Source organism: Sitophilus oryzae, unplaced genomic scaffold, assembly GCF_002938485.1.
Source record: "Sitophilus oryzae breed Bouriz unplaced genomic scaffold, Soryzae_2.0 scaffold_649_pilon_pilon, whole genome shotgun sequence".
Classification (NCBI taxonomy): Eukaryota; Metazoa; Arthropoda; class Insecta; order Coleoptera; family Curculionidae; genus Sitophilus; species Sitophilus oryzae.
The window spans coordinates 1,347,269-1,374,540 of NW_022147250.1; the positions used below are offsets into that span (position 1 = coordinate 1,347,269).

At 33.1% G+C, this 27,272-nt stretch overlaps 1 protein-coding gene across 7 annotated transcripts in view; it reads right to left on the reverse strand.

Moving 5' to 3' along the window:
* Positions 1-27,272, reverse strand: part of LOC115887867 (glucose transporter type 1) — a 162,590-nt gene that overhangs the window by 116,218 nt on the left and 19,100 nt on the right. For 6 of the 7 annotated variants that reach the window (XM_030907384.1, XM_030907389.1, XM_030907383.1 and 3 more), the window contains exon 2: positions 23,588-23,623. In XM_030907384.1, the coding sequence (XP_030763244.1) occupies positions 23,588-23,623 (36 nt within the window). Of the gene's footprint in view, positions 1-4,575; positions 4,793-14,430; positions 14,593-23,587; positions 23,624-27,272 lie in introns of those variants that run through there. The other variant, XM_030907382.1, reaches the window with a different exon arrangement.

Below are 27,272 nucleotides of genomic sequence, written 5' to 3' on the forward strand. Positions count from 1 at the left end.
TGCAAATGTGCGGTTCTCGGTAATAGGCAATGATAGGCCATTGTCAGAGAGTTACGTGGAAGGTTAAGTCTCCCAGTGGCTAGACTTTGTGAAAAAGATTGTACTGGGAAATGTAACCTCAGATCAGAAAAGGACAACAATAGATCTGGACAAGTCGCAGTGGATCAAGCCACCTCGAAGAATCTATGTATCTAAGAGGTTATGTATAATATGCATAAAATATATCGTCAATATCACGAAGTGGCGTAACTCATTTTTTTATATTTTCCAGGAGAGCGGTTTAAAGTTTTTTACGACTTTTGTTTCAATACTAACTAAAATATATTGAAGCCACTGCGATTCTTTGTTGTACAAGAAACACAGTGACTACAATATATTTTGGTTCGTATTGAGATAAAAGTAGTAAGAAGCTTTAAACAGCTCTCCCGAAAAATATCAAAAAATGAGTTACGCCACTTCATGACATTGACGCCGAATATGTTATATAAGAATTTTAGATATGTTACCTATTATAGCACTATTCATATTATTTGTTTAAACACTGTATCACAGTTTAAAGAATATAAATATATAATATTTTTCATATTGGGGTTTCCATAATAATTATTAATAATAATTACCCTATTGACAATTCCATATTACAAAGAATTAGGATAGAATAATATATCTAATATTAATGTATATTTAATACTAAATACTAAAATATATATATTGATCAATTATTAAATACGCCTAAAACTGTTAATCAATGAAACTAGAACTGTGTTTTTATTTTTCTACTTGCGGTATTAAAATTCCTTAGTATTTTTAGTTGATCCCTCGTATACGGCCAGCGTTCTGACTGATAAAAAGCACTTCCGCTGCACCCGATAAACGTACAAATTTTTTGTCACCTCGAAGGGTCACGGGCCGCCTTTGAAGTCAAAATAACAATAGAATTCCTTAGAGTGGGCCAACTGATATATTTATATTCTTTAAACTGTGACTGTATCTTTTGATCTTTTATAGAATCTATTTAGTTGGCAAAAACTAATCAATAAATAATAGTTTCATTATTTATTGATTATATTAGTTCATTAGTAAAATGCTCTTATAATCTTTATTACAACTTTTAAGCTTTTTATTTAGTAGTAGTAGAAATAGCATATGGAGCAAAAAATCTGTGTTAAATTACCTTAAAGATAAACATTAGAGGTCATCGCTGGTTATTTCTTAGGTAACTTGAATGTTTTTTTTTTATTACAGGATATGTCTTTGCAAAAGGAAGTAGGGCCATAGGTAAAAAATTAATAACGAAAATAACGTAATATCAAAATGAAATTAGAAAGCAAACGACGTGGGTATGAGATATTAAGATATTTCATTCTCTTTAAATGAGTACTGCAATTTTATCAGAAATATAAATTTTTCATTTAAGTCAATACAAATTAATATACCTGTACATTCGGTTTTAGAAATAGATACCTACAGAGATTAAGATTTACGCGTTTTTTACTTAAATACAAATTTGCTTAGTAGGTAAAAACAGATGGCAATTTTTAATAAAAACAGGTAGATGCCCTATGATATTAATTGACGGAGAATTTTAGAAATTGTAAAATGCGAGATGGAGCGAAAAATTGTATATTTTTTTAGTGATAACTGAACACGATTTTGTCAATAGTATTAATAAATAGGTATATTTGATATAAAAAATTATCTTTGATTGTGAATGTTAATTTGGCTTCCACGTTTCGGTCACACTGTTTCACCAAAAATGCCTACAACTTTTAATTATTTTTAAATGGCACCTTCGGTATTTTGTTACTTTATTCGACAGAAAATAGATAAAAAAAAGATACTCTGAATTGAATAACATATCATATGTCAACTCTTTGACATTTTCGAATATAGTTTTTTTTTGAAATTGTTGTGGTTTTTATTTGAAAAAACATGCGGTTCATAACGACAATTTGACTCAAAATACCAAGTGTGTAGTATCAAATTATTCGTAAAAAAATGCTTTTTCCAAATACGAGTATACTAATGAGCCGCTTTTGCTCCATTTGAAAAAAATGAGCCACGATTAAAAATACGATTTGTGCATCTTTTAACCGGTCAGGACAAGACACTAAAAACATTAGACGACCAAATCTTTTTTTCCAAGGTTCCTTGATTAAAAATCTTTGTTTTTAACACAGCCATGGCACTCTAGGTTGGAATTTAAAATACAATTTTGTTTTAATCGAAAATGTGAAAAATTGACATATGATATGTCATTCTATTTAGAGTGTCATTTTCTATCGAATAAAGTAAAAAAATACCGAGGGTGCCATTTAACAATCAAAAGTTTTATTAATTTCCGGTAAAACAGGAAGTGGCCAAAAAGAATTGAATACGTCAATCAATCAGAATTTGTGTGATATCCTAACATAACAAATGTCATTTTTTACCTGAAAAGATAAAAAAATTATAGAGATGTTGAGACGCACCCTATTTAAGACGCACCCGGTATATATAGCAAAATAAACAACAAAAAATTGATTATTAAAAAAAATTAGACATTTTCAAGAAAAATAAGATAAAACTATCTTAACAAGATGACTAGAATTTTTCGAAAAATATGTAGATTTTTTGGTTGGCCAAGCAAATTTGTATTTAAATATATGTATAGGGTGTCAAAAAGTAGGAATGAGAAGTATATCTTAAACAAAAATCACTATCAAATAGATCCAAAAAATATATATATGCCGTGCAATTGAGGAACGTTGGTTTTCTAGATGTGTTTTGATGTTTTTATAGTACAGTCATTTGAGAGTTTTACCTACAAAGTTATCCGGGAGTTTTGAAAATGGGTAATTTTATAGTTTTCGATGTGCTCTTTTTGAATTTTAACTGACTTTTGGGTGCCAATCCACTAAGCCGGCGGGAGCGACTAAAAAAGGTGGCAAACTTAAGATTCAGAAGCCTATTAAAATCTATAAAATTAACGATTTTCACAACTCCTGGAAAACTTCCTGGTAACCCCCCTTTTTTTAGAACTAAAAGACTATACTATTATACGATATAATGTTTTGTTTAAGACAAAGTCAAAATTAGGTACTAGGTTCACATTCATCAGAGTGTTGCATATACTTTTAAACACCGACATCTGAAAAACTAATCGTACGATTTATAGTTTTTATATAAGAATGTAAAGAGAATTTTTTTGAAGAAGAACTTATTTTCGTTCCCCGATATGTTGTTTATGCGATCTTCCTGATAGTATTTTAGGTCTAAGAGGTATTCACGATTGCTATTTCACAAATTGTTGCTTTATACAACTGAAAACGGTTCCTCCCCGTAGCTCCAACATTTAACATTAAACATTTAACAGGCATATTTATTTATAAAAAGAGACTGCCTAAGTCTGTTAAATCAGACGTCACGTCAACGGGCGAGGCTTAAAAACAACACAGTTCCAATCTGCAGGTACAATCTGCTTTAAACTACTAAATAATTTTGAATTATAACATCAAATTACACTAAAACGTCGATTGAAGAAATAAGAAGATGCGCAACCTTATGGGCGATTTCGTGACACAAAACCTCTCCGAGATGTAGCTGGCGTTACCGTCAGCCGGTCCGGGAATCCCAAGATTTAGTTTAGCTCTACGCCGCTGCGCGTTGATAGTCGTTTACAGCACAGCGGATAAAGAATACTGCATTGTAGTTCTGCTTTCAGTCGACAGAGTGAATGGTTGCCGGAGACAGTGTTGCCAGAACTACAGATTAATCCGTATATTTACGGATTTTGGGTACAGTACGTTAATAATACAAATTTTCTATCATTAAACAATTTAATATAATATTATATGATTAAACAAAAAACGGCGTGAGAGTTGGCTTGGAAATGAAAATCGCTGTTATTTCATATGTAAAATATTATAGTAAATGTCAATAATCGTCCTTAACTACTTTTTGCGATCATATATATACATATTTAGTACCTATAAAATAATTTTTATTTTTGTTGTTTATTTAACACGATTACATTTCAATACATAAACGCGGATTTTGCATCCAAAGATATTTTCGTAAAACGCATTACAGATATTACACATTTTTATATGGCAACACTGTCGCTTTCACCTACAACACCGTCTTCGATATACCTTCGCTGGCCGAATTAGAGAAAATAAGTATTTTATGCGTTTACCGCAAAACGATTGGTGTCTCCATCGTACAGCACTTGAGACGTAAGGCGAAATCAAATCAGCCTTGTCACGAATTCGCCCATTAGGTTGCGTATCTTCCCAATTTTTTCCATCAACGCTAAAACCTTTTCAGATGCAGACCTTATATTAGAATAAACACCTGGGAATTGTATTTGCCTATTGTAATTCTCTCTTATTTGCCCCCCAGAAAATGTGTTGTGAAACATGTGTGAAAATAACTTGTGGTTTGGAAAGGTTGTTAAGCTCGGCCTTTTGACTTGACTTAACGACTTAGGCTATCTCTTGGAGAAAAAATACGGGTTTCCTAATCTCATACCCATTTATCGAGAGTATTATGTAACAGGTAAAGATATGCTACTCAAAGAGAAATTAGGAATACCTAATAAGCAGCTCTCGAAGAGTTGCCTCGTCATCCTCTTGTATTTCTTTCTTCGTCTCATTACGCGATGTATTACCATCGCTAGATTTCTGCCTGAGCGGAGGAGTGTACGCGCCAGGCCGGCCCCCTCTAGCAGTCAGCTTAAGGGGTGCCCAAGATGAAATTTCTTGTTCAGACAAACTGTCATGCTCCTCCACCTCGATTAGCTCTGTCGAAACTGTAAGCAAAAACGCGTTCAACAAGGCTGAACGATAATCAAGCAGAATTTCTAATAATTATCAAAGCCAATTGGGGCATTTTTTTGGAATTCAGTTATGTACTTGTTTTTATAGTTTTTGCGCAGTTTTGGAAAAAATGTTCAAGAGCTGTTTAGGCTTGGTGCAAATTGTGTCGCGTGTATGATAACCAGGCGTACAGATAGGGACACGTCTGTATACAAATGTCTGATTCACAATCGAAACAATTATTGTTACTAAACTTTAGTTCTGAATCAGAATCAGATGACGCCTAAATGGAAATTTTACTATATTCAATAATAAAAATAATGCACGCGATGCGCCAAAAACAGTGTCTGAACTACAGAGAGGCACTGCTCAGGTCACGCGGGTCGCGCTGTGCTGCGCTTTGTTGCCAATTTGCGCTGTCCTATTTATTTCTGTAGTTTACAAAAACTCGCGTCACGCCAGGCCATGTCACACGCGATACACGCGACTCAATTTGCGCTTAAGCGGCGTTTACACGATTCAAGTTTATTTTGCACAAATACTTGATTGCAAGTACTTGCAATTGAACATTTTAAAATTGTATGTTCACACAAGTCAAGTTATTGTGCAAGAACTATGGATACCACAGAGATTGTTAAATGTGGTGTAAATATTTTATGTCATACGTTAAGTAATGAATTGCGTACTTTGTTAGAAAAAAGAAAAATCAAAAAGCAAGAGTATGGGTAAAACCATAGATAAATCTGAGGAAAAATTACTTATTCCAAAACGCTTTCAGAGGCAGCATCTCTCATATTTTGATTTATATAGTGTACACTAAGGTATACACTTCTAACGTTCTACAAACATTCGTGCTTTTCGTAAATTGTTAAAAACCTAAGTTGGTCGTCAGACAATCTGCTTGGCGGCATTTTTTCGTGCAACTGCTACTGCAAGAACTTGACAATGTGTTTACATGTCAAATTTTCGCTGTGCAAGTCCTAGCATGCAAGAAAAGTAGACCGTCGATCAACTTTACTTGCAAATTAATAATTAAAGTAAGTTTTTACTTGCAAAGTAATTTTTCTTGTACAATCAGTTGAGCAATTACTTGAAACACAGTTTACATTAAGTAAGTACTTGCAATCAAGTCCTTGCGCAAGCAAAACTTGCATCATGTAAACGTAGCTTTAGCGGCATTTACACGAAGCAAGTTTTGCTTGCGCAAATAATTGATTGCAAGTACTTGCAATTGAACATTTTAAATTGTAGGTATGTTTACACTAGTCAAGTTATTGTGCAAGAACTACCACAGAGATTATTAATGTTGTGTAAATATTTTATGTCAAACGTTAAGTGATGAATTGCGTACTTTGTTAGAAAAAAGAAAAATGAAAAAGCAAGAGTATGGGTAAAACCATAGATAAATCTGAGGAAAAATTACTTATTCCAAAACTCTTTCAGAGGCAGCATCTCTCATATTTTGATTTATATAGTGTACACTAAGGTGTACACTTCTAACGTTCTACAAACATTCGTGCTTTTCGTAAATTGTTAAAAACCTAAGTTGGTCGTCGGACAATCTGCTTGGCGGCATTTTTTCGTGCAACTGCTACTGCAAGAACTTGACAATGTGTTTACATGTCAAATTTTCGCTGTGCAAGTCCTAGCATGCAAGAAAAGTAGACCGTCGATCAACTTTACTTGCAAATTAAAAATTAAAGTAAGTTTTTACTTGCAAAGTAATTTTTCTTGTACAATCAGTTGAGCAATATTACTTGAAACACAGTTTACATTAAGCAAGTACTTGCAATCAAGTTCTTGCGCAAGCAAAACTTGCATCGTGTAAACGTAGCTTTAGCGGAATTTACACGAAGCAAGTTTTGCTTGCGCAAATAATTGATTGCAAGTACGTGCAATTGAACATTTTAAATTGTAGGTATGTTTACACTAGTCAAGTTATTGTGCAAGAACTACCACAGAGATTGTTAAATGTTGTGTAAATATTTTATGTCAAACGTTAAGTGATGAATTGTGTACTTTGTTAGAAAAAAGAAAAATCAAAAAGCAAGAGTATGGGTAAAACCATAGATAAATCTGAGGAAAAATTACATATTCCAAAACGCTTTCAGAGGCAGCATCTCTCATATTTTGATTTATATAGTGTACACTAAGGTGTACTAACGTTCTACAAACATTCGTGCTTTTCGTAAATTGTTAAAAACCTCATAATGTAGTCGTCAGACAACCTACTTGGCGCCATTTTTTTCATGCAACTGCTAGTGCAAGAGCTTGACAACGTGTTTGCATGTCAAATTTTCGCTCTGCAAGTCCTAGCACGCAAGAAAAGTAGACCTGGGCCCATGTTCTGTAACTTTGACATAAAAACGTTACGCTTTCAAAGCGGTGAGCGCAAGTATTCGATCAGCGAAACGGAAGGCAGTCACATGTCGATTTTGGTATTTTCGTTGCCATGCGAATCGTGTTCTGGATATGTGTTGAGCACATATTGGCAACATTACAATTTATAATGTAGCTAATAGTCAAAAGTTGATAACTGACTGATGTAACAATGAAAAATGTCAATGATACGTGAATTGGATAACCTATTGTTGAGTTATGTCAAGCTATTTTTCTATGGATATGTCATTATTCTTATTATACGAGGGAAGTGTTGAAGACGCTTCTGAGCATTTTCGATGTTGTGTACAATATTTATAGCTGCCAAGTCGTAAAATATCAATTATTTATTGAGGAATTTATAGAAGTAGTAATTTTCACTAAAGAGCAAGATAATGCACAAAATCAAAATTTTTTCGATTTTCACTGACAGTTCGACAAGCAAAACGATCGTTTAAGGCAACCGTTTTCAAAGCGCTCAGCGCAATCAGTAAAGACGCTAAACGCGTCAGACGAGAATACCGAAATCGTTAATTAAGTGCGCACTCAGCGAAAATTAACGTCATATACGCTGAGCGTCTAAAAGCGCTTAGCGTTTTCAAAGTTACAGAATACGGGCCCTATAGTCAACTTACTTGCAAACTGATTATTCTTGTACAAGTACTTGAAACACTGTTTACATTGTTCAATTACTTGAAATCAAGTACTCGCGCAAGCAAAACTTGCATCGTGTAAACGCCGTTTTAGCCTTATTGGCGCGTATCGTGTTTTATTAGTGTGCCAAAGCCAGCAGTACACGCTCACCGAGGCATTCCGTTCAGAACTTGGAAATCCCGGTATCGAAAGTACCGGAAATTCCCGGTACTTAATTAAAGAACCGGGACTCGATTAATTTCCGAGACTCGGTAACAATAATCAAAAAATCATTTTTTGTTACGTCCGAAAGATTCTTGATACTTTCTAACAGTCGAAATCAAACTCTTCTGAATAAGCAGTGATGCTATTCTTTATAGATCTTACTTCTTTTCTCTTTTGTATAATATTTTAGTATTGTTGAAATTTAAATATATTATTTTTTATTTAGTATAATGTAGTTCTTTGTATAAGTATAATTTTATATTATGAAATTTTTATAGGCATTTGCATTTTAAATTCAAAAATGTATTTTTTTTTAGATTCAATTAAGTTGGTTTATGTTGTTCGCTTGTGTTCATGTTTGTGTCCATGTTAACTTTCTCATGACTGATTACTTATGAGAACTTAATAAAATTTGATATTATTTTCATTAAAAAACTCAATTTGTCATTGGTTTTAGTTTTGAAAAACATGCCTTATGGAACTTGATTGCGGAAATGCACCAATACTGAACAAAAATTAGCTAGTACCGAAAGTAGCGAGACCCTGGGAAATTCCGGTTCCTTAAAAGTGCGGTAACGAAATTTTCTGTTCCGAAAAATAGCTCCGAGAGCGCCGCATGTACAGTGTGTCCCATTCTCGTGTATTTTATGGGGTTTCTCGTTTATGAGTAGGAATACAAAGATGCAGTTTTCACATCACTATGCTATTTTTTATGAAACTAAAGATGTTACACACAGATTTGTCTTAGCCTTCTTAAAATTCCTGAAATACAATGCTAAATAAAGGGTATTCCAATAAGAGGTTTCGGATGTGTTGATAACGAATAATATAACGAATAAGTTTTATAACATACCTAAAAGTTATTTATGGCAGTGCTTAGCTGGAGAGTGTACAATTATACGTGGAACACTCAGCACACTGGCAGCACACAGATTTTTTGTTGAAATTTTCCATTAATGCTGAACACATTTCTGGAGTTATGTTACGAATTGTTCGCCTAATTTCTTCTTTCAACTGTTGAATGGTTTGCGATTTTTTTTCGTAAGCTTTGCTTTTCATATAGCTCCACAAAAAATAATCTAGCGCCGTCAAGTCAAGCACCAAGAAGATCAAAATGAACAAGCTCTTACAGTAAACGGATAACTCTACCGAACGATGATTGATGTTTTTTTATGGGATCAAATAATGAACATGAATATAGAGAATATGTGGTTCCAAAAAGATGGTGCGGCATGTCATAGAGCAGGCGAAACATTTAATTTATTGAGTACACAGTTTGAAGGAAGGCTTATCTCCAGGAATGGGCACCAAAAATTGACCACCAAGCTCATGCGACTTGACGCCGCTAGATTATTTATTATAGGACTATGTGAAAAGCAAAGCTTACGAAAACAATCCGCACACCATTCAACAATTGAAAGAAGAAATTAGGCGAATAATTCGTGACATAACTGCAGAAATATGATCAGCAGTAATGGAAAATTTCAACAAAAGAATTATGTATTGCAAGAGAAGTCGTACTGGTTATTTGGCAGATTTTTGTTTCACGTATAATTGTACACTGTCCAGCAACGCACTGACATAAATAACTTTTAAGTATGTTATGAAACTTTTGTTCTATTCGTTATCAACATCAGAAACCTCGTACTGGAATACCGTTTATACAATGTTACACTTTCGACCCCCTTCGTATATTGGTTATCCTATAACTTATCGAAAAATGTGAACAAACAAGTATCATTTGTGGACCAAAAAGCCGCGTCCAAGCTACTCGAACAAAACGTTCGCGAACATATATAATTCACACTATATACTCGTAGCAGCAGGTCGTAAACGACGGCACAGCCCATCGCATCGGTCCCGGGGACTGAGGTGCGGGGAAGAATGCGACAACCAGTTTACTCTATAGATCTAGGATGCGTTTAGGTAGTCGCTGGTTTTTCGAGTGCCCGGATTTTGAGTGCAAGCATTTTATTAAATAAATTAACCGGTAAACAGTTTAAGAACTTTTGTCGTTGAAGAATCAATATTTAGCAGGCGGAGGGTCACAGTGGTCTTTTGGTAGATTATTCGTTATAGTGTATTTTTAAGACCTGTATTCATTTTCAGCCGATTCTACCAGGTGTTTCTCAAAAGGGGCTCACTTTTTTACTTTTTCAGATAATACAACGAAATTTGGTTTGTTAGTATATAACATAAATCGGAATTGATTGACGTATTCAATTACCTTCGGTCGCTTCCTATTTCACCGGAAATGACTACAACTTTGTATTTTTAGATTGTATCCTAAGTACTTTTTTACTTTATTTGATAGAAAATGACATTCTGAATAGAATAACATACCATACGTCAATTTTAGACAATTCCAATTAAATAAAAATAGCATTTTAAATTTCAATCTAGAGTGCCAAGACTGAGTTAAAACTTTTAATTTGTAATCAAAGAACTTTGGAAACATATATTTGATCGTGTATTTCTTTTCGTATCCTTTCAGGGCCGCTTAAAAATGCCCAAATCGTATTTTTAATGATAACTCAAATTTTTCAAATGGTACGAGGCTGGCTCAGCATATTTGGAAAAAGCATTTTTTACGAATAATTTGGTATCACATACTTGGTATTTGGAGTAAAATTGTCGTTATGTTTATTTATGGCCATTTTTAAATTGAAAATGTCAAAAGTTGACATATAATATATAATTCGATTTAGAATGTCATTTTCTATCATACGGTAAAAAAATACCGAGGGTACCATTTAAATCAAAAGTTGTTGTTATTTCCGGTGAAAAAGGTGGTGACCGAAAATAAATGAACACGTCGATCAATCCTGATTTATGTCCTATACTAACGTATCAAATCTCGTTTTTTATCTAAAAAATTAAAAAAGTTATAGAAGTGAACCACTTTTCAGGAACACCCGGTATATTTATTTCTAAAAATGTAATGGTAAAATTTCATTACCGGTGTCAAACTTTCTATTAAGTAGTAATTTTTAATTTCAGAATCCCATAATAATTCCGGTTTTTAATAAAAATAAACATAAAGGTCTTTATTAACAAAAATGAAATTATATGGACTAAGTCTAGCTACATAGCTATTCACACTCAACCCACAATAAAATTAAAATTATAAAATCTTTTCTTTGTGTAAACAAATTAGTTGTAAATGTTTTTCACGATCCCAGTCAATAACTGCGTCTCCCATTGTCGAATACTCGGTAAAAAATGAAAATCACAGATGGACGCCCGAAATTAAATGAGACCCTTCCAAATGTCCGGTACAATGTCCGCTGAAATGCACGTCGTTCGCTCCTTTTGATTTACCGACGCCCGTCGGAAGAAGAACGCGCGCGCTGTAGCATAGGCAGACGCACGCTCTGGCGTACAAGCTAGCCGTTGGCGCTCCGCGCTCCTTAATCTTAATAGGCCTAGGCTAGCTGTACTTGTTGGCTTTATTATTTATAAATCTACCTATCTCACAATTTTCACGTAACATCTGTTTAATTATACAGGGTGGTCCGAACTGTATTCCGGAAACTCCGGCAGCATATTCTACAGATCAAAATAAGTAAAAAGTTCGTATAAATGTATGTCCTAAAATGCTTAGTTTCAGAGATACAGGGTGTAGAAGTTTGATTTTTATTTCGATTTTTTCCAAACAATTTCTGAAGTAACGTCAATATTTGGATCAAAATTGGTATCTGGAAGTTTTTTGACACGAGAAATTTGATTTTGATGTCAAAATTACTCCTATTTGTAGGGGTGGCGCCCCCATGTGTTTTAACTGTTTTGAAGAGTAATAACTTTTCCACCGTACCTGTATAAAACCACTGACTAAAAAAATATACATTTCCATGACTTTTTTAAAAAATGTGTCTCGGTAAAAATCGCTACGAGCAACCGTTTTCAAGATATTTAGAATGGAAATAGTCAATACATGTCATTATTGACAAAAAATAAGCACACGTTGAGTATAGTTTGTTATTTGACTGAAATAATAAATTTTTATTTTTTTAAATTAATCATAAGTTTTTCTGCGAAAAAATGATGATTAAACAGTTTCTTTTGAACTTTGGACACAAAAAGATTTCAAATTTATGATTTCACTCTAATTACTATTTAGTCAACATGTTTAATTCATGTCAATGATGACAGGTATTGATAATTTCGATTCCAAATATCTCGAGAACCATTACTCGTAGCGATTTTTACCAAGAGACCTTTTTTATGTAAAAAAAGTCGTAAATGTATATTTTTTTACTCAGTGGTTTTATACAGGTACCGACGAAAAGTTATTACTCTTCAAAAGAGTTAAAATACATGTAGGTGGCGCCACCTACAAATGGGAGTCATATTGACATGAAAATCAAATTTATCATGTCAAACAACATCCATCCACCAATTTTCATCCAAATATTGACGTTGCTTCAGAAATTATTTGGAAAAAATCGAAATAAAAATGAAACTTCTACACCCTGTATCTCCGAAACTAAGTATTTTAGGACCTACATTTATACGAACTTTTTTACTTATTTTTATCTGCAGAATATGCTGTCGAAGTTTCCGGAATACAATTCGAACCACCCTGTATATGTTCGCGAACATTTTGTTCGAGTAGCTTGGACGCGGCTTAAACAGTGTCCCGTAGAGTTTTTCATGTAGAATCCAGTGGCGTAACAAGTTTTTCGCTGGGAGCTGTCATATTCGAAGTAAGCTTTCTAAAAATATAATATTATAATATATAATAATATTTTAAGCTTTCTAAAAATATATAATATACTCTATAATATACTTCTTTTCATAAATACAGTAAAAAATGCACTATTTAATTTTTTTAACATAAATCGACCTAGTTTAAACAAGAATTGTTTTATTTAATTTAATTTAACCAGATAAAAAAAATTTGCTTTCCATCGTGATATCTTAATAAAGTGAACTGAAAAATGTATTAAAAATGAACTGGTGTAGTTTTTACATAATATGGCTATCAATCAAAGTTACCGATATTTTTGATTGTGCAATAATTTCACACAGAAACAAGCGTGGAGTATCCCATTTAAAAAAAATTATCATAAAAATTGCCCATATTAAAATATGTTAATAAAAAGTTGGTAGGCAGTTCTTTTAGTTTCAGAGTAAAGGAATTTTTCCAATTTTTTTAAACAATATTTCATTTTTTATCTCAAAAACTGCGATTTTGACTGATTTTGATGTTATTACAAATTTTGTTGCAAATATTATTCCTAATCTTAAATTGAAAACCGCGTTTCGCTAGCTACTGTAATTTTGGAGTTACGATTTTTTTTAAATTTTTAACGCCCTCCCATACCAACCCCCCATAGCCAGATTCTCGGGTGCAACAGTATTTTTGTGCCAAATTTGGTTAAAATCGGTTTAGCGGTTTTTGAGTTATCGTGTTACAGACAGACGGACAAACAGACAGACACCATGAGAAAATATTTTGTATTTAGGTCATTTATGACCCAAATAACTCATTTTGAGTGAAATTAAAAAAACTTTTTTTTGCCTATCTTAATAGCCTACCATACCTGTTGGTATGGGCGGCTAAAAACATATGTTTGGGTTTTACAGGAATGACAGCTTCCCGCTAAAACTGGTTACGCTACTGAATTCTATGCTAAAAAATGCAATAATTCCAAATTCGCACTGTATTTAAGGAAACAAGAGGGCTAGGACAAATCTGTGTGTACCATCTTTAGTCTCAAAAGTTACTTATTTCTTCAAAATTATTGTTTTAACTTATTGCAAATAGTGTTTCCCGACTTTTACGTAAAATTTTAAAAGAACTAATGGTGATTTACCTAGTATATTCTCAAAAAATACAAATTTTTAACCGACAAATATTGTTTCTTTCTTTGTGCATTGGTGCACAGGTTTCCTGTGCATTAAATTGCACGAAAAACTGTATTATTTATCGTGCAGTAAAAGTCAAAGTTGTTCTATCAGATAAAAAAAATTGTTATTATTTTGGTATGAAAAATTAATTATTTAGTTAAGTTATTTTTTTAAAAGTAGCAATATAACATTTTGTGGATCCAATTATTTCGTTCAAATATCTTGGTGAGTTTTTTGTAGTTAGATGTCAAATTAAAAAGGCCGAAATCGAGATAATCTAAACTTGACAGTTTAAACTTTGTTAATTTTTTATAAATTTCATGCAGCTGTATTATTTTTGGTCAAAAATTTGCATGGTTTTACAGGGTCACAAACTGAGCCAATAAACAGATAAATCATATAGCTAATTTTCTAAATTTGTTGTAAATTGGTTTGGTTTGGTTTAAACGTATCTAGTAAAAAAATCAGTAGAGCTAATCCTCTATGAGCAATATTTTAAATCATTAATAATGTACGAGTATAACAAGAGTTGCTAATATACCTGTATATTGAGAACTGGTAGCAAGATTGTCAATGGACTCTCTTGGGGCTGAAGGTACGGCAGAATTAACAATGTGTTGTTCCGAATGACCAGTAGTTCTTTTAGCTTGTCTCATCGGATTCCGCCCCACCTTCGATTGTGAGCCGGTTGCCATCGATGAAACTATATTCAAATATACACGAAATTATGAATATAAGATCAAAATACTCAAACGGTACCTAACATGCGTTATTTCTACAACAAACCAAAAGAAAAATATAAAAAGCGATTACAGAAAGCATATATATGGTGCATATACAGGGGTAATTACCCCTCCCAGAAAGAAATTAATAAATAAGTTAAAATGTGGTAGGTATAAAGTAAAATTGTCACTAATACCAATAAAAATAGAAAATTCAGATAATCCCAAGTTTTCTTTTGCAGTCTGTCAAAAGTTAGTGCAAATTTAAATCAAACATATACTGCCCCTACCCCTCCCAGTGTAACAGTTAAATTTCATCGCTACGACCTCTGTGTTCTGGCTCATAAAATATCGCAAATAGCTATTATTTTTGCATCATGTTTACTATAATTTTATTGTTAAATATTATTTTATTTAAATTTTACGATTATACAACCCGATATACACCGCGATATTATACAGCTACAGCTCCACAATATTGTCACTGGCCCAGCATTAGAATTTTTGTCGACCTCTCTTGATCTTTGGTCATCACCTCTCCGTCACTTGTCACTGTCAGATCAAATCAGATGTTTTTGGATTTATTTATCCTTTGTTTTGGTTACTGAAATTTTATAATTATCAGATAAAATTTCGTAGTTAAATCGTTTATTTTTGATGTGGATCGCAGTGTGCAATTCGTTCATTTAATTGTGGGAATTTGTGAGTTAAGTTCGTTCATTGACCAGATATGAAATATGTCAGTGGAAAATATTCTAGAACATCGTTTTTTATTTATGCCTTTTTGTGAGTTGGACTAGTCGAGATATATTCCAGTTCTCTATCTATATCCTGGAGGGAGATTTCCGGTTGAAATCTGATTTTGTGAAGGAAATCGAATCCTTGCATCACTTCTTGTGTACTCCCCGACCGAGAATATCGTCGTGAAGAACTGGCTGTCGTTTCGTGAAGCATTCCCTGTTGGTGAATAGCAGGTCTTCCTAGAGAAGGATTAAGGCTTCCGAAACACATTTGGTCAGAGACGTGGTTGGATTTTGATGATTTTTATGGACCGCCGACCAATTTTCGCAATGGGATTAAAATAGCCAAATTTTCCGACCGATCGATATTCCAATTCCACGTGCCCAAGAAGTCCCCGAATAGTTCCAAGGTATGCTATAATTCTTCTGCCTATTCTAAGTCAATGCTCAACTGATTTTTGTTCATATTGTTGTCTGATTTTCGACTTTTCCACGCCTACGTGATGTAGAAAGATTAGTTGAGTGTTATCTTTCTTAAATCTTATTTGGTTGTTCGTAATTGTAGAGCAAAAAGACCGATCCAGACCGTAGCACAGAACAGTCCAGAATTCCATCCGTTCCTGTTGTCCGTGTAGAGGTACCCGTTGGACATCATAAACCCTCGTTGAGGTAAAGTTCAGATTTAATTAGTCCATCTCTATTACCTTTTTTAACTCCTACACGTTGTGCTAGTCCTTGTTCTATAATTGAGGCTCTTTTCTAAGAAAACCAATATTATTTAGGGTTTTTATGTTCACCATTTGAAATCTCAACGACTATCTTACAACTGTACCTCTGCTGACATCCGTGGGCCCCAGTGACAGTACACCGAACTGCTGTACCCTGCTGTAGCCACCCCATAGCTATACACCGTAGCGCAGCTGGAGGAACTTCCGAGTAGTTTCAAGACTTAGAGTAAGACTGTACAATTTTAGTTTAGATTTAGTTTGATATTTGTAATCCACCCAGGATATTGTACTTACTTTAAGTAAGGGGGATTATGACGTCATACTTTTAGTTACTTTTCTTGATTTAAATTTTATTCTACTTTTCAACGTTTAGTCATTTCCATTTCTTTAAATATTAACTTTTAATATTTTAATAAATTGCTTAAACATTTTTAGTAGTATTATTTGCAGTCTAGTCTCATAGTTAAGTTAGAGTCACTTAAGTTTAACGAGTTATAGCATATTTGAAGTTCATGGTAGTTGCACTCAACAGTTCGAGGTTACTGTTGAAGTCTACTTAATAGTTACATCTTTATTGCCGAGTTCATATAGTATAATCTCGTGGCGCCCTTTTATTAATATCTTTGAACCCCGACCACCCGGCTGTTAAAATTAAAAAGCTAGTGGCCTCTATGCAACTCATTACCGATTAAGTAAACTTGTGTTTTATTGAACTTCAAATTAGAAAAGGACGCGGCACCAGATTCAAGCTTTAAATGCGCCACTGCTAACATTAATGATGGCTCAATTACTAGAGATGGAGTACCCCAGAGAGGGTGATCTTGAAATCCGATTATTTCGAATTTATTAATGTAAATCCTTCAGAATTATGTTATATAGATCATCCACTGGAGGCTCGTGAGATAGTCCCACAGAACAATGGCACTACTTTAGTTTTGCCACAAAACATATTCTTTATCAATTAATACATTTTCGTTCCAATCAACTCCGCCATTTTCCGTCATGCAATCCCGCTTGTAACTTACATATTAAATCTAATTATTCTTATTAATATTGTATACTATTGTATAATTTCTGTATAATCCCGTCATTATTTCTAGTTAAATCACTAAGCTCTCATAATGATGTCAGCCGGGCATTCCAAAAGAGATCATATCGTATAACAATAGTCAATTTCTATGTTTAACTTTTTATCTAAGTAATTTTTATTTTTTTATCTTTATCACTTGAGCATGATAAGCAGTTTATTTTATCTTTAAAAGCTATATCAATTGAAACAAAATAAAGTCAATGTATTAATTATTGTGTATAGGGTGGTGACAATTTCGATGCTCGACATTACAGGATGTCAGAAACTACAGAGATACGAATTCGGTTAAATGAGACAAAAGTTACGTTATTAGACGTTTGATAAAACACCAGTGAAATAAACTCCGGTGACTTAATTAGTTACGATTTTTTGTAAAAAAGATAAAAATACAGTACGTTTGTTTTAAAAGACGATGTATTGAGACCTATTGAATCTATTACAGCGTAAATTGGCAGCGTTTTTGAGCTCGGCCAATTAATTACCGTTTACGACACGTGTCACTGTGACAGTAAGTTTTGACGTAAGAAACATCAAAAGTTGATATCGTCCGATCGCTACCAAATTTTGGGGGTAGGCTATGTGAGCGACAGTGCATAGGGTCGCACCCTGCAAAGTTGGATACGACGTTTCGTTTACATCTTCATCAGGGTGGGACTAAGGATTTGATATTGAAGAAAAATGTGGGTCGATTTCGGCATAATTGGAGACAGGCTACAGGATGATGCCCTCGACGTTTCAAACCAAGTCTCTAAATATACGAAATCATCGAAATTTTTCTTCATTATGCGTCGATTGAAACTAAGCTCGACACATGGATAGAGGTACCAGAATGGCGTTCTCAGACGGACAGCGCACACAGCGCACACAATTTTTTTTATGTCCTGTATTACGTGACATAAACGGGACGCTCAAAAATTAGATAGCAGATGTGTAAAAGGTACCGCTAGAGTAAACAAAACGACTGAAAAAAAACTATTTAATATGTATGATGTTTATCTGAAAAATAGTTGAAATTCTGATAAGGCATAATAAGTTATAGAACACTGTATCCTAAAAGAGCACAGCTTCATATACAGGGTAAATCTTAAATAAGCGCAATTTTTTATATTATCATGACTATGAGTTTTTTTCACGAAATTTTTTTTTTAAAATTTCGAACATTTTTGGATTTTTTTTTGTTTCTAGTTAAAAAACATAATTTCTTCATAATATGGCAACATAGGTAGTAGATTAAATTTACAAGAAAGAAACCCCAGAAAAGATCCAGTGGTTCTCAAAATTTTAGCAAACAATTTTTTTTTTTAATTTTTAAAGTAAAATATCTCGGATATTTTGGACTTATTTGAAAAACGGTAAAGAAACAATATGTTTCTTTTATCGAGATCTACCAGCCCTGAAAACATTTGCACTTATTTAAGACTCGCCCTGTATAATTTTCTCAATAATTTTTAGAAATTTAGCAGAAGATACTGGTTGATTTTAAAGACCAAAGAAGCAATATTTAAAAAGGCTTAATTATCTTGAAAATAATGGCTTTGCTCAGATCGATATAAGTCAAGAAACTTTTATAGTACAGAGTTTAGTAAAATAAGTGGCCAGTGTCGTATAAGCGATTCATATGTACGCAGAATTATTAAAAATTAAAGAATTTCATCCCAGTGATAAACGTAGTGTAGGCAGACTAACATTTTGTGATAGACTTCCTGATCAAATCAATAATCCTGAAACCAACACCAAAATTAAATCCGCTATCGTTATCACTGGTAAAAGAAATTAATCAAGATACAAGTTTCTGTCGCGGTCTAGACTCGATTGCAAAATCACATTCGCAACAAAATTGCAAATCGCAATGAGAATACGCAACTAAAGTAATGTTACGTTTTTATTTTTTAGTCCATTAGATCATTTAGGTTTAGAATGTTCTCAGTGTCTATTCTTTAATGAGATATTAAGGTCATATGGGGACGGGACATATTAGTTAGGTTAGGCCGAGTCCACACGGGTCCGCAGCAGTAATATTGGTCTAGTAACTAAATCGCAGCCAGGGTTCTGTAATTCTTATGAAACGTTGGGAAATACACGCGTATGTGTAGTTACAGCTTAATATATAGGGTGGCTACAGATTAGGGGTACCAGCATTGGTATCTCGGAAATCGTATTAGATACGAACATGAATAAATTGGGACTTGGAATATTCGCCAACATACTATCAAAAAAGTTTCAAAATCTTCAAGAATTGCTGAGTTTTTTGGAAAAAAATTTTTTTTTTGGAAAATCAGTTTTATTCTTTTCCCCTTGACGACAGGTCCAAGAACCTCGCTGTCTTCCGGGGAAATCAGAAATCATTTAATTGTTTATATTATATATTTTATATTAGTTTTTATTATTATACTGTAGGTATTTGATTTTCCCTATCCAATGTTTTACCCTCGGTTTTACCATACCTTACTTCCCCTAGGAGATGCAAGACCTTGTCGTTGGTGGGGAAGCTCCTGGTCAGGTGCTGGGGGGAATCCCCTCTAGCACTTGGCTAGGTCTAAGAAGCATCTCACTCATCGTCTTGTCCCTGACTGTAGTGTGGTAGCCAGTGAATTGCACCAAGACATATAACGATACCGGGCGGGGCTACGGACAGCCTCAACCTTGGGGCACCGGGGGGCACCCCATTGTATTTTACCCCTTACTTCTACCTGCGGGGCTCTGTAGAAGTGGACCGACTGTCCCTAGCGACTCATAGGAACACTATGAGATCTGGTAATAATAGTAATAAAAACATCACCGGTGAAGCTGTGGGGAAACCCCCTAGCGACACTGGGAACAGTAACAATGAAAGTTCCAAGGGGCCAAACGCAAAGAGAACTACAGGAGAGGTGGCTGACACTTGCGTGAGGTGAGACCATCCTCCACAAGTGGCATACAAGCTACCACCTCCTCCAAGGGTCGGGAGCCTACCTCCTACCTCTAAACCCAACAGGCGACACAAGCTACCGTTTCGTCTACCCGGCCTGGGTCGTAGCTCCTCGACTGTGAGGGACACGTGTCTCTGTAGGAAGTCCGGGGACTGTATGATGAGTTATAACTCAAGAAAGGGGGACACAATAGATCTCTAAGGTCGCAGAGATTAACCCCCCTCCCACTTATTCTAAATTCTACCATACCTTATCGTTAAGTTTTAAAGCTCATCATATTGGTACGACAAATAGAATAAATATTTAAAAAACCAGGGCCGGACTTAAAATTAGTTAAAATAAATTGTGTTTATATGAAATAAAAAAGCAGCAAATAAAAAAGCATTGTATGAAATAAAAAAGCATTCAAAAAAATATTTTTTTTAAATAGCTCAGCAATCCTTGAAATTTTTAAAACTTTTTTGATGGCTTTTTTGATCTTGATGAACATCCCAAGCCGCAAATTTGCCCCAATTTATTGGTGTTCGTATCTATTGCGGTGTCCGAGATACCAATTGTACCCCGAATTTGTAGCATCCTGTATATCATATAATAGTTTTAAATTTTGATAATGAGGTACCTATTATATATTTATAATATTATTTTAATATAGTTTTAGATTTATAATAATACCAGGTGTGTCTCAAAAGTGGCTCACCCCTATAACTTTTTTATTTTATGAGATAAAAAATAGATTTGGTATGTTAGAATATGACATAAATTAGGATTGATTGACGTATTCAATTTTTTATGGTTACTTCCTGTATTACCGGAAATGACTACAACTTTTGATTTTTAAATGATACCTTCGGTATTTTTTTTACTTTATTCGTTAGAAAATGATATTCTAAATAGAATGACATATCATATGTCAACTCTTGACACTTTTGGATATGGTTTATATGAAATTGTAACATGCGGTTCATAACGACAATTTGACTCGAAATACCGAGTGTGTGGTACCAAATTATTCGTAAAAAAATGCTTTTTCCAAATATGCTAATGACTCTTGTTCCATTTGGAAAAAAGGAAGTATGATTAAAAATACGATTAGGGCATCTTTTAACCGGCCAGGACAAGAACCGAGAAACATTAGACGATCAAATCTATTTTTCCAAGGTGATCAAAAATTGTTTTTTTTTAACATAGCCATGGCCATGCCATGGCACTCTAGATTTTAATTTAAAATACGATTTTCTTTTAAACGAAAATGTCAAAAGTTAACATATGGTACGTCAATCTATTCAAAGTGTCATTTTCTATAGAATAAAGTAAAAATATACCGAGAGTGCCATTTAAAAATCAAAAGTTGTAGTCATTTCCTGTGAAACAAGAAGTGAATCAAAACAATCGAATACGCCAATCAATCCTAATTTATGTCATATACCACATCTCGTTTTTTATGTGAAAAAATAAAGAAGTTATAGAGCCACTTTTGAGACGCACCTGGTATATGGGTTGAAGATGTTAATAAACAAGTATTTTCAGTTATGGCTAATTATAATTGAACTCAGGTATAATTCATAATGTCTATATTTAAAAAATACGATTGTCGACAGAGCATTGTACCTACATTTGTTAGGGTCAGATTTGTTCTAATATTTTATATTTTATGATGAGTTTTTATAATTTATTTTATATAAATTTTATATATCTATAATATTTTTTGTATTATAGAGTAAACGAGAATCAATAGCAACATTTTAATTTAATTAAAAATTGATACATAAGCAAATTTTTAGATTTAAATTATAAAAATGATTTATGTTGGAAAAATTTTTATTTTCTTTACACTAAAAGATATAGAGTATGGTAACGAACTTCTGTTAATATGGATACTTTTTTCAGCTTTTTCAGCCCTAATCATTCACTATATTTTCTTGTGTAAAGTGTTTATTATAAACATTTTTATAGCTTAAAAATACAATATCACGAATTGTGATTTATATATTATACTCTTATAATAAATGGCTATATCTTTTAAGTTTTATAATATCTTATATGTATGTATTTTGTGATGAATTGTACATACACTGTCATATACAAACAGATGAGTTTAGTAGTATCACAGGTAGTATCAAAGAATATTATAATTTTATTAACTTAATCTTAATGGGTATTAAAATATTCTTTTTTTAATATTGTATTTTCAAGCTATAGGTAAAAATATTTATAATAAACATTTTACACATAAAATATAGGGAATGAATAGGGATGAAAAAAGTATCCATATAAACAGAGGTTCCTTACCATACTCTTCTAGTGTGAAGAAAAAATATAAATCATTTTTATAATTTAACTCTAAAACTGTGCTTAAAATAAGATCGTATAAATAGCATATGTCAATAAAAACGATTATTTGTTGGAAATAAACTAGTAATATACAACTTTTAAACCGCACTGCTTTTGTTATGCGCCGAAATTTCTCATAGTTTATAAGTTAATAGATAAATGCAAAAAGGTCAAGAGATTATATACTATACAAGGTGTCCCAATATTCCGTGGACATAGAACTACCACGTATTTTTGAGATGAAAATAATTTCATTAGTCACATTTTACCTCTCTACAAAAGTGCTTCGTTTGTCCGTTAGAGGGCATCAATAAAAAATAAACCCGAACAAACTTATTATCAAATATAATTTGTGACACCAACATAAAATTCCATATTTTCGCCAACTAGATTATTAGAGCATAATAGATTTTATTCGCCTCCATAGCTCGATGTGACGAAAAACTTTTTTTGGAAGTCAGCTTCGGAAAAAAAACATTTTCATCAAACAGTATGCGTGGTGGCGTTTTTTTACAAGAGTTACAAAAATGTGTCTATTTTTTTAAAGTTTGAGGTACCAGTACCGGGCACAGCCCAGGTCGTGCTCGGCACCCTATTGTGAGAAATCTTGAATTTTGACTAAATTATGACTCTTGCATAAAAATTAATTTTTATTTGCTGGTGATGTACTGAAAATTACTTTTTCTAGTTTTGTTTAGTTAATATTATTTTGTTTTGTTCAGAAATGTGTGTTAACTTCAAAACTTGTAGATATTTAAGTAATCCATGGGAATAACGGGTTGATAACTAAGTTTATTAAATGTATTTATAGAGAAATTTAAGTAAAAGTTTTATTAAAAAAATCTGTTTATTTTTTATTACTTATTATTCCTCATTTTTAAAAAAAAAGCCCTAGGTCCCCCCTAGGCTTATCCCTAGGCCTCCAGAATGAATTGTTAGTTACGCTAATGTGAAACCCACTCCCCCTTAATTTTACATCCTGGATACTGCCACTATACAAAGCTAAAAAATAATATAAAAGTTCTGCGAAACTATATAGGTATTATTCTATAAAACTCAACTTGCTTTGCTACAAATTAGCCAAAATAAATTTAAAAAAAATCATCCAGGCAAAAATAAAAATGCATTCTCGGTCAATATTAAAAATAAAAAAATATAAGAGCTTCAGAACATCCTACCTTAAACTTGGATTCCATTGCTGCTCGGTTGAATATCTGAAATAAATAGCATTTATTAACAAAACAATAAATATAATAATATTTAAGTACTATTAAGAAATTGTTTTAAAAATATACCTATGCCTATGCCTATGTGAAGATACAATATAGGTATAAAATGAGATGCATTTTTATATACTTCTTGATAGTTGTTTATTTATTGCGATTGAATCGCAAGTGATCCCGATTGATCGCTCGAGCGAAATGTATTTAAAAATATGGTTTTTCGCTCGTCGCTTGTTGTACTCGCAACTCGTAACACCAAGCCGTAAGTTGCGTGCTCAGAGCACATATTCTTTCGGTGATGAATGGTAAGTGGCAAGTAGCAAGCGACGAGCGACGAGTAATTCGCTTGGTTTAGTTCACAGGTTTAGTTTAATTTAAAGCATTGTCGAAGTATGTCGTAAAATTTTGTCATTCAGATACACAACGGATAACGTATAAATCTGCTACCTGCAATGTATGTACAAAATTCGCTCGGCTTTGTATCGAGTATGTCACATTTAAATCGGATTTCAATTTATTTCATTCTAGGATCGCTTGCGCTCCTCGCTCCTAATTCGTCACTTGCATCGCTCGTTCATAATCGAGCGATGTCGATTATTTCAATAATCCAGTACACGAGCGAATTTTCGCTCGAGTTATCCCATCACTAAAAAAACTTAAAAACTAAACAATTGATTTTTATTAACTTTTTTTAACTGTTAAGCTATAGGTACCGGGTGTCCCACTAAGAATAGCTCTCGGCTGTATCTCGGAAAGTATTAGCCGTAGAGCATACGGAAAAAAATATTTATAACTAAAGGGGCTATGAGAAATTGCTGGAAATTATTTTCAAGTTTGTAGAACGACCGCTAGGGGGCGCAACTGCAACAAAAAATAAAAAAATGGAGTTTTTACACAATTTTGTCTAGATAAGGTGTACTATAGTAATAGCTTCATAATCTTCAGTAAATTTTGAATATTTTTTGTTAAAGCCATTTTCCTCTATCTACCAAAATAAAGTCGTGGGGGAAGGTTAGATCTGTTTTTATTTAAACATTAATAACTCTGGACTGGATGATCGGAATCCAACAAGCGGGGACTCGTTTAAAAGAACATTTCTTACTCTATATTATACCATATAAACAATAATAATAAGCTTTTGAACATAGACGCTAGGGGGCGTTGTCTTACAATTTAACAAACATTGCGCGTTTTTTCAAAAAAAAATAATGCAATAGTATATGTAATTTTAGCTGATCGGAAAGAGTAGAAAAAGCTTAAAAAGTCAGCAAAAACCGCATCTTGATATCTTCTTTCAAACCGAAGATTAGCAAAATTATAATAAATACCAAAAAATAAGCCCTTAATTACCTTATTTTTACAGTAGCCCTCTTGATTATGCCCATTCTAACAAAAAATAAGATAAAAACAGTTAGTTTATTTTAAAATCGACGAAATACCAGAATACCATAATACCAGATGTATTAATATCTAATAATTAAGATATTAACAGTGAACAAGAAACGATGGTTCAGTGAAGTCATAATAGGCTTTGGAAAAAAGTTGCTTTTGACGTAATAGTATAATCTTCAAATTGTTATTAGATCAACATTTGTTTTAATCAACATTTTGATTTTGACAATAGTTGTGTTATTAGAACAACATTGATGAAATTTTGATGGCAGCGTTTTTCATTGCTTTTATTATTTGAAGTAGTTGAAGTTGTTGACATTTTGAAAAAGCAATCAAAAGATAAAAAACGCTACTAAGACTAATAAGAATTTGACGTTTATACTATTACGTCAAAAGCAACTTTTTTCCAAAGGCTACCATGACTTCACTGAATCATCGTTTCTTGTCCACTGCTATTAATATCTTAATTATTAGATATTAATACCTCTGGTATTACGGTATTCTGGTATTTCGTCGATTTTAAAATAAACTAACTGTTTCTACCTTATATTTTGTTAGAATGGGCATAATCAAGAGGGCTACTGATACCGTGTTGTTATCAAGATAATTAAAGGCTTATTTTTTGGTATTTATTATAATTTTGCTAATATCTTCGGTTTGAAAGAAGATATCAAGATGCGGTTTTCGCCGACTTTTTAAGCTTTTTCTACTCTTTCCGATCAGCTAAAACTACATATACTATTGCATTTTTTTTTGAAAAAACGCGCAATGTTTGTTAAATTGTAAGACAACGCCCCCTAGCATCTACGTTCAAAAGCTTATTATCATTGTTTATATGGTATAATATAGAGCAAGAAACGCTCTTTTAACCGAGTCCTCGCTTGTTGGATTCCGATCATCCAGTCCAGAGTTATTAATCTTTAAATAAAAACAGATCTAACCTTCCCCCACCACTTTATTTTAGTAGATAGGGGAAAATGGCTCTAACAAAAAATATTCAAAATTTACTGAAGATTAAGAAGCTATTACTAATCTATTACATTTTATCTGGGCAAAATTGTGTAAAAACTCTAATTTCTTATTTTTTGTTGCAGTTACGCCCCCTAGCGGTCGTTCCACAAACTTGAAAATAATTTCCAGCAATTTCGCATAGCCTCTTTAGTCACAAATATTTTTTTCCGCAACCCCTACGGCTAATACTTTCCGAGATACAGCCGAGAGCTATTCTTAGTGGGACACCCTGTACATACACAGACAATTATATCCCTAGTACAATATTTAAATATTAAAATCGCAGGTTATAGTCGCAGTGATTTAAAAATCGCTATCGCAGTTTCAATTGCGATTGGAGAATCGCAGTTTTGTTGATCTCTAGTTGTTTATGATTGGTGTTGAATATTAATTTTATTTTGAGCTTTTGAAGCTAGTGATGAGCGAGATTGGTCTTGGTCATTCACAAAAAGGAAGACCAAGGCCAAGACTAACGTTAGACCAAAGAATATTTATAATATTCTTTGGTTAGATCTGCAAAACCTTTGGTTAGACCTGCAACCAGTGGACGACTTACGAAAGGCTAAAATCAAGCATGCAATGCAATTCAAATCTTGCCGTCTTGCATTTTTTTCAAGTTTTTATTTATGTACGTCTAATCTTTCGTAGATAATTAAAAAAAGTCCTATAATTTATTAGATCAAAAATAATAAGAACCGAATTTTTGATTTATGGTAAACGTCAAATAATTCATATTCATACAAAAGTCGAAATATAACGAATATTGCCGTATTAGCAACGGCATTAGTTAAGGTAGGGTTACCAGATGAAAACTTGTCCATCTCGGGCAAGCCTTCCCAAAAATCTGGACAAAATTCGGACGTCATAATTTTTTTAGCGATATAAGAGCGAAAATATTATATTGTTTTATTAGGAGTAAAAATGATACTTTTTGTGAGCCTGTGGAGTGGACGTTTGACATACAGGCGAGGCGCAAAAAATGATTTTTACTCCGAATAGAATTCATTTTTTAAACAATTTCAAACGTTCCAAGTAATATAAAAAGATTTAAAAGTAATACCTTGTAATTATACGTATATCGAGAAACTACGGTTACGCTCGTTGAATTTGACACTATGTTCAGTATGTATATTTCGTACTTCTGTGCTTAGGCGTAAAAGTGCTTTATTTTTATGCCTAGGCGTTATATTTACTTTTTCATGTTGGCAATCACATCGCAAAAATTAATACTTTTGTG